Source organism: Dermacentor albipictus, chromosome 2, assembly GCF_038994185.2.
Source record: "Dermacentor albipictus isolate Rhodes 1998 colony chromosome 2, USDA_Dalb.pri_finalv2, whole genome shotgun sequence".
Lineage (NCBI taxonomy): Eukaryota > Metazoa > Arthropoda > Arachnida > Ixodida > Ixodidae > Dermacentor > Dermacentor albipictus.
In genome coordinates, this window is record NC_091822.1 from 84604110 (window position 1) to 84622043 (window position 17934).

The 17934-nt window shown below is 44.6% G+C and overlaps 1 protein-coding gene and 1 pseudogene across 2 annotated transcripts in view; one reads left to right on the top strand and one right to left on the bottom strand.

The window, feature by feature from the left end:
- The window catches only part of LOC139055986 (uncharacterized), a 146155-nt gene extending 129302 nt beyond the window's left edge, over positions 1-16853 (top strand). Inside the window, exons 2-9 of one of the 2 annotated variants that reach the window (XM_070533715.1) lie at positions 8865-8922; positions 8997-9131; positions 9270-9408; positions 9499-9848; positions 10028-10105; positions 10310-10339; positions 10442-10498; positions 12217-16853. In XM_070533715.1, the coding sequence (XP_070389816.1) occupies positions 9749-9848; positions 10028-10105; positions 10310-10339; positions 10442-10498; positions 12217-12272 (321 nt within the window). In that variant the 5' untranslated portion in view covers positions 8865-8922; positions 8997-9131; positions 9270-9408; positions 9499-9748 and the 3' untranslated portion in view covers positions 12273-16853. The remainder of the gene's footprint in view (positions 1-8864; positions 8923-8996; positions 9132-9269; positions 9409-9498; positions 9849-10027; positions 10106-10309; positions 10340-10441; positions 10499-12216) is intronic. The other variant, XM_070533714.1, reaches the window with a different exon arrangement.
- Positions 302-8239, bottom strand: LOC135905357 (uncharacterized; annotated as a pseudogene).
- Positions 16854-17934: the final 1081 nt, after the last annotated feature.

The window sequence follows — 17934 nt, forward strand, 5'->3', positions numbered from 1 at the left end:
GGTGAAAATACGCAACTGGGATGCTCCGGGTCCCAGTTCTAATGGTTTATTTGCCAATTCCTAGCAGGTAGTGGGACCAGTAGCTACTGGGACCAGTAGATAGTGGGACCAGTAGATAGTGGGACCAGTAGATAGTGGGACCAGTAGCTACTGGAACCAGTAGGTACGTATGTGGAGCTTTTAGTGCCAAGCTGGCCGCAGCAGCCAACTGGCCACAGGCCTCAATATATCAAGAGATGCATAATCGACAATGCCGGGCAGCTTGCCAGGTTTTATTACAATTTGAACCGGCACTTTGATTTTAAGACATCCTGATCTTCTCCGGCAGCAGGCGGCCCAGGTTCAGGACTGTTGATTCCACGTCTATGTTCTTTTCTGCACCCCAGTGCTTCAGCGTAGCTGTGAAAAGAGCAAATGTAGAAACAGAAACAGATTAAAAATCTCCAGTGACAGCTGCCACAGCACAACTCAGAAGAAGCTTGTATGGCAGCTGCAATTAAGCTAGTGTGTGTGAATTAAACCACTGGCACTGTTTGTGGCAGCCATCAATACATTGCAACTTGGCAACAGTTCGACGTTTTCTAAATATCTTTTTCATCAATTCACCTGCAACAGCAACCAACCTTCTCAGGTGTTAGTGACTCTTTAGCCAATTCGCCCAGGCATTTTCTCCGTGGCGCCACCGTGCCTGTGACGCTCTTCTTTTCTAAAACATCCTTTCCCCACACAGCTTCAGCCGTGTCCTTTACAAGTGTCGGCTTGACGTTGCGCATGATCTTGAAGGTAGCTTCAGACCGCACAACTCCCTTGGCAAGGTGGAACTGCGAGAAAAAGCAATATAATACATACAAAGTCATAATGAGGCAGCAGACCATGAGGAAAGTGAAAGGAAATATAAAATAATAGAAGGCATCAGCTTTTTGCCTAAGGTCCAAGGTGTACCTAGCTGGAATTGTGGTGATGGCTTATAGACTAATCTGCTTATACTCACAGTGCCATCGTCCAAGTACGAGAAGTTAGCAGCTGTTGTTGCGTTGCTGATTTGGCCTGCAACCCAGTTGAAAAGCTAGTGGTCTGTTGCCGGTTTCAACTGGTCCCAGTAGAAGGCTATTGATCTCAACTGGAACTGTGCTGGTTTTCAAGTGGGATGAACTGGTCTGATGTGGCAAGCGGTCTGTTACTGGTTTCAACTGGTTCCAGTTGCTGGCTATGGGTCTTCAGTTGGGATTGTGCTGGATTTGAGTTGGTTCCAGTAGTATCTACTGGTCTTCAAATTGAACTGCAGTAGCTTTAACTGCAGTGCCAGTTGGAAGCTACTGTATTCAAATGGGATTGCACAGTCGGCTTAGACTGATGCCCTTTCTCAGCACTGTGCATTAGAGATCTAGCATGAACTGTGGTTGGTTTCAGTCTGCTAAGGTAAAGCTGGCAATCATCATGTGCCATATTTGGAACAGTTTCCTGAAATTGTGTACTAGATTTACACAAGGACCTAGGGTATGTGTTTGCTTATGGGTTTGGCTGGAATGCAAATCATGTAGTTCTAATTATCTAGCCAAACACACTGGTTACCCTTGCAGTCTGCTAGTACAACCAACAAGAAGCATGCTGGGTGATGGGCCTAGCTGGAAGCAGATGCCAAAGTATGACACGATTCCATTCCTATTAAAAATGCCCACAATCTACAGAAAAGTTATTTTTAATTGAACAGCATTTATTTAACATCATTGAGACTTGAGCAGAACATGGCTACCTCATACACACAGCATCATAGCAGCTAAACATAAGGACAGAAAAACATGCAATATCAAGAATGTATAATATATATATATATGTATATATATATAGTCGTAAAAAGTCCTACAATTAACAACCTAGAAGTATTATTTTGCTAGCACATTGGCCGGTGGGCTGACTATCAGAATGAATGGGAGTACAGAACATGTTATTTTATTAGGCATCAGATAGGGAAAGCACATGTGGATGGGCATGTGGCTCAAAACAGTGCTAGCAGTAAAAAAAAAGCAAAAATTATATTTTTACAGTAAATAACACATGGGCAGAATATGTGGCTATAGCGATGAGTCATGAGCAAGGCGTAGCTGTCCTCACTCTCCACGAAGCAGAGGATGAGAATAGAAAAGGTTTCTCAACTGCAACCACAGAAGAAAGAACACATTGGTGGCTGTGATGAGCCACAACTATGGCAACATTGTTTCTCCCCACCCTACAGGAGTTGATTTCATTTAAAGGGCCATTGAAACGGTTTTGAAAAATTTTGTAGACGTGTAGGATGCAGCTAAAGTTAAATCATTTGCACCACAATTTGTGTGATTAAGAGAGCTATGGATGATTACAAGTTACCCTCCTCCACAGCCATGCATTTTCTCCCGAACTCGTTCGCAGAGTGATCGGGTCTAAGCTCCGCTTTTACTGGCTCTGCGTTATGATGACACATCGTGTCGTCTACTTCCGGTTCTCTAAGAGCGAGAGCACAAAGCCTCTCCAACCCCTTTGCCAGCTGCTCGGCAGTTGACCCCAAGCGAGAGCTATTGAAGCAGCATATGTTGCGAACATTCTGTCACAGCACCGGACATGTCTTGTATTCCGGTAACCACAGATGAGCTGGGCGTCTCGACGGAACGGTAGATTCAGAAACTCAACCTGATAAAGGAACTTTAGCGTAGATGTATGTCAGCTGCCTGATTGGTCTCCACGGTCCAGTCCAGCCACCCGTTGGCGCATAGCTTAACCAGCCAAACAAAGAGCTAATGTTGCTATAACCAAGAGTAAAACATTTTAAACATTTACAAAAACAATGTGTTAACAATTACGCTCCTGCGAAAAATTTACGCCTGCAGCAAAGAAGAATATGCTTCATACTGCTACTGTGTTTGGTTGAGCTCTGTGCCACCAGTTGGCTGCAGCATGCAGACAATTCGTGTTTGTGCTTCTGCTCATCCCGTGAAATGGCACAGTCAAACGGCCAGGCCCTGTCCCCTTGCTCTTGCGTTTACCCGAATACTGGACTAGTGAAACGCTGTTGTGAAGTCACGGCCGCAAACGCGCAAGTCCTGGCGCTGAGTGGATAGCGACAGTACAATCCACTGCAGCCACTCCGCTCGTCTGCTGCCTTGCAGAGGGACGCGATGTCGCAGCTTGACATATCGCCAGTCGCTATGTTTTCAGCCCACAACGCAACAAAGTCAAATCGTGGTGCTCGCAAAAAGACTGAGTCCGACTCTGGCCGCGGAGCTCTCGTCAAAATGGAGCACGTTGTAACACAAGCAGACGACGCTTGCTGTGTGCCGGAAGTGCATAAGCGTAGTGAGAAACTGTTCTTGTGCATTCTCTTTCTGTAACTTTTTTTATAGAAACAAATTAACTAACATTCCAACTATTACAAACAACATTCGTTCACCATAAAGTGGGAAAAATTATTGATGACGTGCCCTGGGCAGCCAATCAAATAGCTCGCCCTACTAACGGCATTAGGGAAAGTAGCGTGAAATGGGTAGGGGCGGCTTAAAATTCAGCAGAGCGATGTACTGTGATCGGCAGCGATGTACATTTTTAAACCTTTAAAATAAATTGCACATTTTATGCAGAGCACTCAGATGCGTCAATTAATGATCACAAGGACCTACTCTACTGACTCGGTACGTTTGTGCAAAATTGTTTCAGTGTCCCTTTAAGATAAGGAGAAGCCGTTTTTACTACAAACCTTCAATGCTAAGGGTATGCAACATAATAGCGGTTCAAAACAGCGTAACAACATTCGAATAAAACAGGCATGTCAGCACAAAGCATAGATAGGAAATGCCATAGTTAAGAGTAATTTCCTTTCAACTTACAACAGTGTTCCAATCAGAAGGCAAGCACGTAAGCTTGCCGGCACTTTCATTCATACCCAAGGTGGCTGTGTACCTTATAAATAAGATAGGACTTGCAAATTGCCAAGACGTGGTTAGAGAATGAAAGCCAAATTCTAATTTCACTTTTGAGGTCATTGAAAGAGTGACCAGGAAAGTCACCGACACACACATACATATGTGCTCATCTATACACACACATACTATATTAAGGCCACATATTCAAGCAAAGCAGGTTAGCCATAAACTGGTTACATAGAAACATAATTCAATAATAATAATAATAATTCAATATAATTCAATATACCCTCTGAAACAGATATGGGAAAAAAACAAGGAAAACTGAAGAATCACACCAGTTACAGTATAAAAAATTCATTACAAAGACATTTCACGCAGCTTTTTCTCGAACGGCAAAGTAAGATTTCAAGACCACTTTCTGTAAACATTTACCATTGTAAGCAAACAAACTTCACCATTTACTGGCAATACTTTGTACTGCATGTAATAAGCTTCCCAAGTTCAAACTGCTAACAATATAAATTTAGATATGCAGCTGTAAGGAATACAATCTCATAGTTGCTATAATTCTTAATTTAAATACTCTACGCAAATGATACATCTAAAATTGAACAAAAGTGGCATCTACCAACCATAAAGTTGTAAATGTACGTGTTTTTCTACTTAGCTATTGGACAGCCATAAACACCCAGTGCACAATGTTATTAAAATGGAAGTTGTCTCTACAACATTTCACACGTGTAGCAAATGCTATACAAATGAGCTTATACATTTGATTGTTGGAAGGGAGCACATACCAATTTTTGTGGAACCTAATTCAGTGCAATGCAAAGCGCAATGCTACCAATGGCACCCAATACAGCAGCAGCGGTAATTCCAGAACGCCATGAAAAATATTTTACATGAATTTTCCAATCTGTCGAGGTCATGACTTTTAAACAAAACTGTGCAATCGACATGCTCTTATCAATATAAACTACATTCTTTTCATGGCCGCCATACTCTCCCAGCACACTTTAGTTAGCAACTGTAAAAGCCCTCCCTGAATTTCTAACCGAAAGTATTGTGCTAAATGTGAGCTAGCTCCAGAAAAGCTCCCTATAGTAGTAAAAAAAAAAATTTCTAGGAAGGTGTTTACATTTAAATTGATACATGCACTCAGCTCGCCAGCAGTTTTTCTGTGCTAGCCTTACAAAAAATATTTTCCCGCCCCATTCCATGTAAGTGCATGGGCTAACATCTGCTGATAATTCAAATAAAATTTCCTCCTCTGCTCTCCGAGATTCCATTACATGATTTGTATTATAGGCACACTCAGAAGAGAACCTACGTGGCACAATAAATATTTTTACGCAGTCACTCACATCATTGAACGAAACAATGTGTTTGATTTTGAGGCATTTTCCTTGGCCTGTCACAAAAGCAGTGCTGTCTGTTTTGTTTGGCCTTGAGTACTGCTCATTGTGGAACATGTTCCCGGCTACAATGACTCGGTCATGCTCCACAACAGGGCCACAGATAATGTTGCAAAGGTGTTTGCGAACAAAGCTGAGCAATGGCTCTGACACACCTCATGGCTTGCTCACAAGGAGAACAGCATCGTTACTATAGTGGCTAGGCTTTGCCAAAAATTGCAAAGTATGTGGACTGGCTTGTGCACTCAATCTCTTATAGTTACTGGCCATCATGATGCGTTCAACAATTTGAATAAGCACACCTTTGACTGACATCACTAACTCTTTAAGGTGACCAATATAGGACTCAAAACTGAAGCAAGAGTGTGCCCAAAGGGGACCTTGTAGGACAACACTCTTTGAGATGTGCAGTAGCAGGTGCACATTGTTGGTCATGTGCTTTTCACCATATAAAAACTGCACGTCAACAACAAGCCATACAAGGCAGTTTGTACTAGTAATAATGTTGTGTTTGCTCACTGTGTCTTTGAACAGCAGTGCAATGCCTTGTACAAGTGAAAAATGCTTAAAAACTGTGCTGGCAAAAGCCCCTCAAGGCATGGTAATGAAAAGTACAACAACCACTGCTGCCACTCAGATGCTTTCCAATACTTTCGTACTGAAAGAGACCGAGGGAGACGCGACGCACAAAGATGGGGCTTTGTTGCACATAGGCGCTCATCAATGATTGAAAGAACTTGTGGTGAGCCTATATAATATGGCTCATTCACAGCAGACAGCCAAAGCTCTGTAAAATGCCGTGATACCACCAACAGGACACAATGCATGTAATCTGGGGTGAAGCCCCAAATTATATCAAAGTACGGCAGGTTAATGAGAGGAGATGGGCCTTTTACACCTTTGTGTACTTGGTGCAGAAAAGATGCCTTCTCCATGTGTTTCTTAGTATTTTCCGCATTTCTTTCATCCTTGACGTTCATATCCATAGGATACTTGACAGTTCCTGTTTGACAAAGCAAGAAGAGTGCAAATGGAACATGAAAGGTCTTGCCAGCACAGTTAAATAAATTATGGGATTTAACAAGTGAGATTGCATACTGGTTTATGAGGGACTCTCCAGTGAACAGCTCAGATTGGTTCTGATAAGCTGAGCTTTTTTTTAACATGCAGCCAAACCAGTGTAAATGAGCATTTTAGCTTTCTGCCCTCACAGGAACGCTGCTACCACAACTGAGAATTGAATCTGCCACCTGATACTATTGCAGTGAATGGCCAATGCAGTTACTGTCCAACAACAATAAACGTCATTATTGTGGATTCCAACTAACATAGGATTTATTTTGTAACGTTCACGTGTGATTATGTATTGTAGAGGTATATTAAGAGTAAGAATCAATTGTGACAAGTGATACAATAATACATTTAAACTATCCATCTGCATACATCCTTTGTTCAATATAAGAAGCTTGAAAGTGGCTATAGGCAAGTGAGAGCTACACCTAAATATGAATAGCTAATCGTAAAATGGCAAGATTTGTCACCAGCTGTGCTCACCATGCATGGTCTTTCCACGGTGCAGGCACCACCCGCAACCGTAATACCCATTGTACTGGGTGAAGTTCTGAAGTGATGCTCGAGCCGGAGCGTCAGCACAACAGCTGAGGCAGTACACCTGCAGCAAGCACATATGTTATCATGTTGACTGTTGTTTTTGTCTTAAAACAGACATTCTATTTTTAAAACACAATTGGTCAAGCTCCTACTTTAGAAGCTTCAGGCCTGTAAAGCAGGGAAATCATTTATGCCATTTTAAATTTGTCACATATCCTTCCTTAGTAGGCATACAAACTTAGGTATCTGTTTCAAACAGTAGTTCCGTTGACACGAAGGTCTGACATTAGCTACTTGTAGGTTAACAAAGCAGCAATTGTGCATATTACCATCAGTGAACACAGTTACGTAAATAATTCTACTCACCTCAGAATGAACTATATCAGTGCCAGCCATCCACGTCACACCGCCAGTGGCAAGGTCCCTCATTCGCTGGGCAAAGCTGTTGAGAAACAGAGTCATGTTGGGGTGTGACTGACCGTACCATGAGGCACTCATGACGACATTTTTGTGCCGCATCTTCGGTGGCAGCTCACTGACAGTCAGCTGTATCGACCAAATAGAAAACTTCGACGATTTAAAAACTGGGCTGCCATCAGCATTGAAAGCGAGTGTCAGGTCACGCCTTTTCAATTTATGTCTCAGCTCTCTGTACAGGGAACCATCCATAATGTCAGACACTTCATTCATGTCTCTGCCAGCCTGTACTTGGTCAATGGACTGCAGCCTTTTAACCAGCGCATTTGTGATGGGTTTCTCGGAGAGCAGCGAAGAAAGTTGCTGCACAATAGGCAAGGTGATCAAAACGTGACCGTCTAGCACCAAATTCCGCCCGCTATACTTTCTTTTACAGACGGAGCAGCTGAACTGCAGACTATTTCGTTCTTGCAGATCGCCCGATGTTTCCGCCAGTAAATTCCTGCAAGGTGCACAGTAAAAATGGAACCGGGCATCACGGATATTGGCTCCTACTTGTTTTTTGAACAGATACTTTGACGCCGGAATGTCGTGCCTATCAAGTATGTGCGCGATGAGCTTCTGCAGGGCTTCAACTGCCTTCCACGACAAGCCGAACTTCAGTGAAAAGTTCAGTGCCAGTACCAGCAAGTCGTTAGCAGATGTTTCATCGACGTCCTCAGTCTGTGCCGGTGGTACTTCACTATCACTTTCGATGGGCACTTGTGCCTCAGGATGTCTGGAGTCATTCTCAGGTTCAAAGCTATCATCCTGCATCATTTGCTCAATGTCCGAGTTGCTGTCTGTACACGGTATACCTGGCGCCGACACCACATCACCGTTTCCATCACTGTCTTGCGACATGGCTTGATAGGAGTTGCACTGTGACATTGTACGTCTTTGAAGATACGTTCTCGTGGATCTCGGAAGGCCGTGAGCATTGTTCATGGGCCCTAAATACTGCTTCCGAGGACCCATGGCCTCGAGAATCTGAGCTTGCAATGGCCAACTGGCCAACACGGCAAACACAACAGTGGGAGCTGGATGATTGGATCGGACTGGATCGCATTGGATGGTAGTTGCGAAAAGAAATATCTTTGTTAAAACAACTGCACTGATATTTGTTACTTTTATTCACATGTAAGTATCTTTGATACTCTAACATTTGTTTTGTCGCTTTTATGTATTTAGATTTTTATATTTATTACTACAATTTATTTTACTATACCGAGTGCTTAAATCCAATGCAATCCGATCCGGGCACGTTTTCGGTGAGACCCACGTGAGAACTATGCCTTGAGTTGTGTGTGCGTTTGCACTGGTCGTGGTTTGCACTATCTAGTTTGCGTTAAGGATGTTTGCCGTCGTAAGATACACTAGCGATTTTGACGGAAAGCTTCATGTGATTCCTGCTTCGGACATAAAAAATTTTAGGCTGAAGAACGATTTAGATTTTGATAAATTAACTGTTTATTCAATATTTCGGCAGGACCCAGTAGACGGTGAAAACACCGGCTACTACAACACCCAAGCCCTGATTCTGGCAGGTATGTGCTTTGGACCCATTGTGAGTTATTGTTAATCATTATTACCGTTACTATGCATTTTTTATAAACTGAAGCTGAGGTCCGTCAAAGAATGGACACTAAAAGACTGCAAAAGCCGAAGATTCGGCCGGACCTCAACAGCAGCTCGGACGAAGGGGCCAAGACGGCCGAGAGTAGTACAACGCAAAGAAAAAAAATATGGAGAAAAGGTTAGTGTCTGCCATATAAATCTGCAGTACTGCGGTACAGTTAGTGCTTATCAGAAATATGTGTGAAAACAAAAATGCACGCGATAGTCCTAATTTCACACATTGACAGAGTTCACGTGAATTGTTTATACCTCATAGACACAGAAAAACAAAACGGAAGACTGCAAGGGATGCGATGTACGACAGCATCATAAATAAGACCCTGGAAGATGCCCATGCGAATTTGCAGCAAGTGGCGCAGCACCCCCAAGACAAAGTTGCACGCACTCGCCAATGTGTAAGTCACGTGAATTAACTCACGCTAGGCTGAAAAAGTTGAGAACTGTGCGCTGCTAGTGTAATCAGTGACCCACTTTATTGACTGCAGCACAAGCGGGCCCGCACTGTGATCGAGTCGGGGAGCTCAGACAGCGACTCTGATGCATTGTGCGCGCTGAGCGAGCTAAAGGCAGTGCAAGAAAAAGCGCAGGTATGGAAGGCGAGGGCCATGGAGTACAAGGAAGAGAGAGATTTTCTCAGGGATCGAGTCATTTCTCTAGAGAAATGCCTGGAGAGTAAGATTTTTCAGTGCAAGTGGGACATATTTTATTACTAATTCGTTCAATAAGTGCCCCGAGATGCGGCAGTGGCGCACTATTGCTTACCCTTTAACTGCTTTTCTTATAGTGGAAGGCACACTTCCCCAGCGGCTCTTTCAAGGCTGCAGCAGCAGCAAAGGTTTCGTATTTTATTATTACTTCTAATGAAGCGAATGTATATGGCCATTTGAGTTATTACCATGCATACTTAGAAGTATGTGGTAATTTTTTTTGTTACTGGTGTTTAGCACATACCGCTATGCAGGGCAGTTGCTCCTTAAGAGAAGGGCTGATCCTACAAAAATTTATGCCTTTCAGCCCCATCCGTGACAGTGGGCAGACTCGAAGCTGCTGCCAAAATCCCCAAGGAAGTAGAAAAGAGCAGCATTGACAGAGGTTTGACCTTTTGTTACTTATATCCTACATTTGTTGGTACTAGCTGTAAACTGTACAATCACTTGGCAATCGTTTCACCTGGCTGTGTATGCATTCTTGTGAGATCATGGAGCAGAGCTGCAGCCAAAGTTAAATATTGCTGCTGAGAGCACTGATATAACATGTCTGAAAATTTGCGTTGTATTACATTGGGTTTTACTGCAGAAACCTCGCTGGGTGACGAGTTGGCTTGTGGTGAGTCTCTTTTCCTTCTCTGGCTGGCACATCCAAAGGCAGGGTGAATAAGAACCAATTATTTCATGTGCTTTTCTAAACCACGTTTGGCTCTCTTTTTAGGTTTCCCTGGATCCACGGCTCGTGCTTCACAGCAGCCAATGTTGCCTGCACCACCAAGTATGCTTATCCTTGTTCTGGCCTATGAAGCATGCCTAATAGGGTTCAGTATTCTCAGTTAAATACAGTAAAAGTTAAATGGAAGGCAATTTTTGTACATTGTAATTTAAATGACGTCAGTCAGCGTGCACCCTCTTGAATACTAATGCAGCAACAGCTGCGCTTCCTCTGCGTTCTCACATTTGTGCCCAGCTATAGCAACTTATGTTAGTCTGTTCACTTTCATCATGTACCACCATGTTACTTGGAGTTGGGCTTCCTCGTTGGCTATCAACATTGCTAAAGCTGAGAAGTTTTAAGATATAGTGCTAAGCATTTAGCATAACACCTTGGTAAACAAATATAATGTGATACCGTCAGGTGAAGCACTGGTTGCCATTCTGTTATCATTAATTAAAGGTTCTTGCTAAGGGTCAGACCTTGTCATTACCCATCCATGCACTTCCATGTTTTCTCGTTTGCCTTTTGCAGTTTTGGATGTCTACTGTACATGAACCTTAAACGCCTTGTCACATTTTAGTTAACATTTATCCGTGTCACTGGGAACACGTGGTGAATGCATATTCTCATGCAATGAGCAGCCACCTATTATGATGCTATTTGCTTATTTGTTAAAGTGTTGACAGTGCTAAAAGCAAAATCAGGGACACAATTTTCTGTGCTGATCAAATGAAGACACAACATATTGCATAACTATAGCTTTTTCAGGCGAATAAATTGAGCAATAAAAGCTGAAAATTACTTCTTAAATGGAAGTGCCAGTAGGTGTTCACCTGGTGTTTCTATCTAGAAAGCAGTTCTTCTTTTTATTGGCCAATTACAATTTTGGCACAGGCCAGAATTGTATTAATAGGACTAATTGCACTAATTTGCAGAATGCAACAAAAACAAAACGTAATCAAGTGACCTTTATTTTCCCAGTTGAAAAGCTAGTGATCTGTTGCTGGTTTCAACTGGTCCCTGTAGAAGGCTATTGGTCTTCAACAGGAACTGTGCTGGTTTTCAAGTTGTACTACTGGTTTTCAAGTGGCACGTCAGACCACTTCACACCACTTGAAAACTATTAGTACCACTTGAAAACCAGTAGCAATATTTTCACCTGGGTTGTATTGCACTAAACCAACATAATATTACTGAACAAAGTCGAAGAAAAACATTTCAAGGAACAGATTGTATTGCACTAAACCAGCATATGTTCCCTGTTGAAAAACAGCCTGCAGTGCATTGCACCAATGTCGAACAGCAATCCATTCTGCAAAAGTGCTAACAGCAACTTCAGGGGAGCTCCTGCTGATTTTCTTGAATCTTCTGGTTGATGCTACACAGTTCCTCAGTCTTCCTTCGTGCAGCCTTCCTCAGACTATTTGATCTGACCACATACTTCAGATCATTAGCTGCTTCTGCCTTTTCGGCATACGTACCCACTGAAGCCTGGAGTACTTTGTTTAGCGCAAAACAACAGACACAAGAAAGACAACAGGACAAGGCGCCTGTAAAGTGCCTTGTCCTGTGGTCTTTCTTGTGTCTGTTGTTTTGCGCTAAACAAAGTATTCATGGATTTGCACCAACTAGCCCGCCAATGCATTGTGCTGAAGCCTGGAGTCAGCTATTGTTGCCTTGAGTTTCTTTTTTTTTTTCATTGTGTCGATTTCTTCGTCGATGCAGCGCCTCTTTGATTCCCTTACATCATCACATTGCTTCTTTTTTTCTGCTTCCAGATATGCAGCATACTGCTACCGGGCAGCTGATACAGCAGTCCTCAGCTCTTTTGTAATAGGGACGTTAAGGACGCCCCCTGCCTTGTCCACAGCGTCGCATACAATACGTTGCGAAATGTACGACAGGTCCTTCAGGTTTTCTACAGCAACTTGGCGGTTCACACTAAACCCTCGCTCCACAGTGGTCTGTTCGTGGCTGAGCACGAGCAAAAGCTTCACAACCTTCCACAGTTCCCCATATGAGGAATTAAACTTCATCAGCTCAGTCAAGAACTCATGCAACCTGTTTACGTTCTTCTCAAACATTCGCAGGTTATGCATCTCTTCCTGCAGGAACTCTGTGTACTCCCCCAGTACAGTGTCTCTTTGGTGCTCAGGCACTCATCTGGTTTAGTACACATTTGTCGTGGGTCCAGAGAGGACAAACTCCTAACGATTGGGAATCTCAGTGGACTTCTCTCAAGCACCTTCTTTGTCACACTGATCAACAAGCGTTTGCATTCCACGCTGAACCGGCACACGACCCTCTGGCTTGCTTTAGTTTTCCTGACAGTCTGTTCAGCGGCATGGCCTACATCCACCTTTTCAAGTGGAGTGTGGTTCTCTCGGTGCTTTCAATGTCCACCATCAGCAGACCAGTGGCTCCTTTTGCTGAAGACAAGACTGAGCACGTCAGAAACTTCGTCAGTAGCTTCCTGACCAGTTTCCAAGTCCCTTGCAAGAAAAAACACCATAGACTGATCCGTTTGGTACTCAGCAAGGAATGGTTTGAGGGTCATGGCCACACCCACTGCGAATTGAAGCTTTGCGAGCAGTAAGTTATCACTGGCAAACTCACACAAGTTGCGAAATGATCCACACTTTGAGGGGCTTACTTCCTTGCAGCTTCAATAAACTTCTTAATGTCAGACCACAACAGCAAGGCTTTCTCTATCACAGGCACATTCTCCAACCACAGGTGGGCAACAAAGTTCAGGGGAAAAGTCTCCTGACCGGTAACTGCTGAAGAATCCTCCCTCCTTGCAGGAGAACCATGGAAAAGCGCGCTCAGACTGGAGAGCAGACAGTCAAGTCCCCACTAACTTGCTGTAACACCTGCCCTATAGGCATTGTGCATGGTGTGGAGGCCACAAGTCCCAATGTCCAAACATTGAACTTTGTATGCTTGATGCAGGTGCTCTTGGAAGTTCTTGAGTAACTGAAGGTTAACATTGGGACCATCCATTGAAATCTGAAGAGTTTTCTCAAGAGGGAAAGGCTCGAGCGCAGTCAGCAGCGTTCCTTGGATGTCCTCGGATGTCGAGTGCTCCATAAACACCGCTGTATAGTACCGCGTTGCCACCTTGTGAGACGAATTCCGAAATCAAATGTGAACATCCAATTGTTTCCGCTGGAGATAGTCGTTCGTGGACTCGTCGCAGAGTACCACGTAGTAATCGCAATCTTTTATGTCCCGTTGCAGAGCAGATAAAAAGAAGGGCCTCAGATCATGGCACGTTACGCAGGCACATTTTTTCTCTCTGCAAGAAAATGCTTTGGCCACGCCACTGTCCGGGAACATACGCTGGAATAGCTGGCCTGCTTCTGACGACGACCGATAGGAGAAATGCGATGTGACAACCTTCAAAGTCCACAGAATCTCCGCATTCGTCACCAGCTTGTGTGCAAGCATCGTCTAGCTTTCCCAATTGCGAAGGAGGTGACACGGTTGACTGTTGCCCTGTACTTGGAACTAAGTACCTTCGCACCGAGCTGTTGGCTGCAATCTCGGTTGACTGTTGCCCTGTACTTGGAACTAAGTACCTTCGCACCGAGCTGTTGGCTGCAATCTTCATATGGCTTTTTAATGCTGACTCGCCCATGTTGGTGATATCGAAGGTCTTTCTGCAAGGCCTGCATCTTGCACGGTGCTCACTCGTCGTATCTGGTGTAATCCAGTCTTTGTAAACGTCGTTGTGAAACCACGCGCCTTGAAATTTGCTTTTCCCAGGCATTCGCTTTGTATTCAGATGTTTCAGCCACAACAAATCGTGTGCAGAAGCGACGGCACAATGAAATGCCGTCAGCCACCATAACTGCAGTGCGTAGAATACTAGACACTGTACCATAACAAAGTGCCAAGATCGGATTAGATTGAATCCGCTCAAGTTGGCTGCAGAGCCAAGTGGCTCCAATGTGGCTAACCGTCGTGCAACATTGGCTATATTAGCACAAACTGATTTTTTACGCCTGAACAGCGTATATTGAAACATGCTACTGAAAATACAAATATTTTAACAGCGTTTTTTTATTAATAGTCATTTGCATGTACTATGCTAGTAATTCAAGGGGCAGCCAAAAGTCCAGGATTTTCAAGGGCCTTGAAAACGAGATATTCAAATTCAAGGGTTTTCAAGGACCTATGCGCACCCTGTAACAAAGTGCAGGAAGGCAGGCAGAATATCCTGCTGCCAAAAAGATTCATCGAAGCTCACACGCTGCACATGGATGTTTGCAGGCATTCCAGGCTGGCTGTTTTCAGTCGAAATGGCAAAATCGCACCACTTGTGGTGTGTAACAGCCATTTGGCCTTGCACTTAGAAATAATATGCATGGTCTTTCTTTAAAGCAGCCCCTCCATCTACCATCTTGCAGCAAAACCTTTAATCTTTGCAAGCTGCTTCAGTGGTCATTCCTTTCTTGGAAAATGGGCATTTGACTTCAAGCAAGCCCTCTTGATCAATTTTGACAACTCTGTCGGGTGATGCTGCCACAAATCTATATTTTTTGTGCACATGCAATCCTGTGTTTTTCACTTCAACAGTGTAGCCTCTGGCTTTCATCAGCAGCACATAAGACTGCACTGCACAGTCTTCATTCGTCCGCCCATATGCCATTGCTTTGTCATTTGGGTAAAGCCCAGTCCTCAGCAAACCCTCTGGTTTCGTGACGCGACATATTCTCTTAAATAATGATGCTGTGAAGCGGCCTGTTCTTTCAGCAAACCAATTTTTGTTGGCTTGTCCGAGTGTGCGGGTGCATATACGGTGTCTTTCCTCACTTGATGTCGCCTTCAAAGACTTGTGGTGAAGAGCCACAACTTCTGTGGCGTGACTGCCCCACAGGTCTTCCTCGTCACCAATTTCCAAACGTACATTTGCGGCTGCTTTCGTGACCAGCTGAGTTTCGCGGGGGCACACGTATCGCACGGCATGCAGTGTTGGGCACGCAGTCACAAGGCCTGCCTTCAGCTTGCAAATATCAGCATCAGAAGTCACCTTTTGGCTCGGGTTGTAATCGCGTAGCCGTTTTGGAGATGGTGGCTTGTTGATATCGTTCCTATGGAAAGGAGTTTCCTGCAGTGGACGTTTTGCTGCCGGTTTCTTTGCTGAAATGAAAAATTGAGCATTTCATAGTTTTTTATGCACTTTTTGGGTATAAATAGAGACAACAAGCAGGCCCCATAATCATGTACTGCTTTTTGCCAAAAGGTTTTATTGTTATACATGCACCAGTAGCAAGTTGAGCATGCAAGTGTGCAGTGATTTTCACAGTTTCAAAAACCATGACCCAGAAGCTTAACTAAAGGAAGTATTTAGCAAAAGAAATTGCAGTATAATTAATACATGCATAGCAAAATTCAAAAAGTAATTAAATTACGTTACCAATTACTGATCTCAAGAAGCAAAAACATTATATTACAATTACTTTCAGAAGGTAATTGCAATTGCTTTTTAATTACTTATTACTGTTAATATTCGAAAACAACTTTGGACGCAGCTCCTTCAGCCATTTCGTATTTATCAATTTACTTCATCGCAGGGGTGGGGTAGCTGAGTTCCAGATTCAGCACCTAAATATTTGCCTTGCTTTGAAGACAGTGTGCCCTTTGCACGGCCAAATAGCAGTTCAACCGATTCTTTTTGGAGCAACCCTGTCTTGCGTATGGTAAAAAACTTCTTTAGTCTTGGGTACAGCTAAAAGTTGTTAAATCGCTTGTCGGTCTGTCTGGGTCCGCATGAAGCGCCAGAAGCCATCTATATTTCCCTTTTCTCAACTCCAGCTTAGCAGTTGAACACGCCCCTACGTGTTCAACTTCATTCCCTTACCGGCCCAGGCTTTTCACGTTCCTCCTGCTTTCAGGATGCCCAACCCGGCAAACAAGAGACCAAATCTTTGCCAGCACCACAGAGCCAGAGTGCACCCTGTTGAGAACGGCCCGCTGAGGCGCAAGTTTTGCCAGCCAGGTGCCACAGTGGCGTCAACTTGGAAAGCCACTGTCATCCTCTAGCCAAACGGCGTCACTAAGTCTACTGTGTACCAAGGACAATGCGCCGCGTCCGCCACTCTGCCTCGCGGGATTGCCGAGATGAGTTCGACGAACCAGGCTTTATGACTGAACACGCCACCGCCGACCTGATCTGCCACGAGTGGGGTAGTTGCCGAGGGAACGTATTTGGCGGCAACGTCCCATGCGCCTTTCAAGGCGCAAGACAACGGATAACTGGCAGCCGCGCTGCGGGGGTCAGCTCGGGGAATAAGATGCGCCTTTCCGGACGTAAGCCCCGAGTTCTGCAAAGACCGTCTGACGTCGGTGGGGACCGTGAACCTGTGCGGAAGTGTGTGTGTGTAAGGGCCGATTTACGCTCGAGCCGCCCATCGCTGCAAGCCGCACCGCACGCTTGCGGTCGCGCGAAAGATTGCACATGTCAAACACTTGTGCACAGATTTCGGTTTACAATGTGTAAGGTATACACTGTACACACAGTGTAAATGGTAATTTGTGCACAAGTGCTGGATACGTGTAATTTTTCGCGCGACCGCAAGCGTGCCGCGCGGCTTGCGGTGATGGGCGGCTCGAGCGTAAATCGGCCCTAAGCCCTCCCGCAGATAGGCGGCTCATCTACGATGACTAGTCGAATGTTTCCCTCACCCATGGATCGAGGGAGGACCGAGTGTTTATAAACTGCTGTTGTGCGGCTGCTCAGTGTACTTTCTCTCGGTCATGCTAGACTAACGAACTGCAACGTCCTTACGTGGATACTGTAAATAAACCCATATTCCTCGTTCTCAATGAGAACCAGTCCTTCCCTTCAAAAACGTCCTCAGCGTGGATAAGTTGGACAATGGCATGGGCCAGCTATCATCCAATTCATGCCCCACTCCAATCTTGACAACTGGTCACGAGCGGTGTGATTGACCTCCCAGTCCTTACAACTGGCTGACAGCGGTGAGATGGACTTTGCGACGTGGTGCGAAGGCTACAGAAGTAATCGCCAGACTGAGTGCGGAAGAGGCATATGATTATGCGAAGGCCAAGGCCAGTCTTCTGAAGAAATACCGCCTTTCGGAAAAGGTTTAGGAGCACAGGCAAGAAAGATAGCGAGGGGTATCCGGAGTTTGCATATAGCTTAAAGGCAAACCTAGTCCAGTGGCTGAAAAGCGCGGAAGCGTACGAGAGCAGAGACAGGATCATTGAATGCATGTGTCTAGAGCAGTTTTACAAAAGCATCCCACCATCTGTGAAGCTGTGGGCGCAAGACAGAGGAAATGTAAACACTGTGTAAAGGGCGGCGGAATTAGCCGAATAGTACACAACGCGTAGAAAGCTGAACGCCGAGGACGGTAATTGGGACGGTCGAAATGGACCGCGGAAACCATTCCCGTTTGAAAGGGGTTCACAGACCAGACGATCGGAGCCTGTAGACGTGGAGGAAAAGCCCGCAGAAAAGAGCGAGG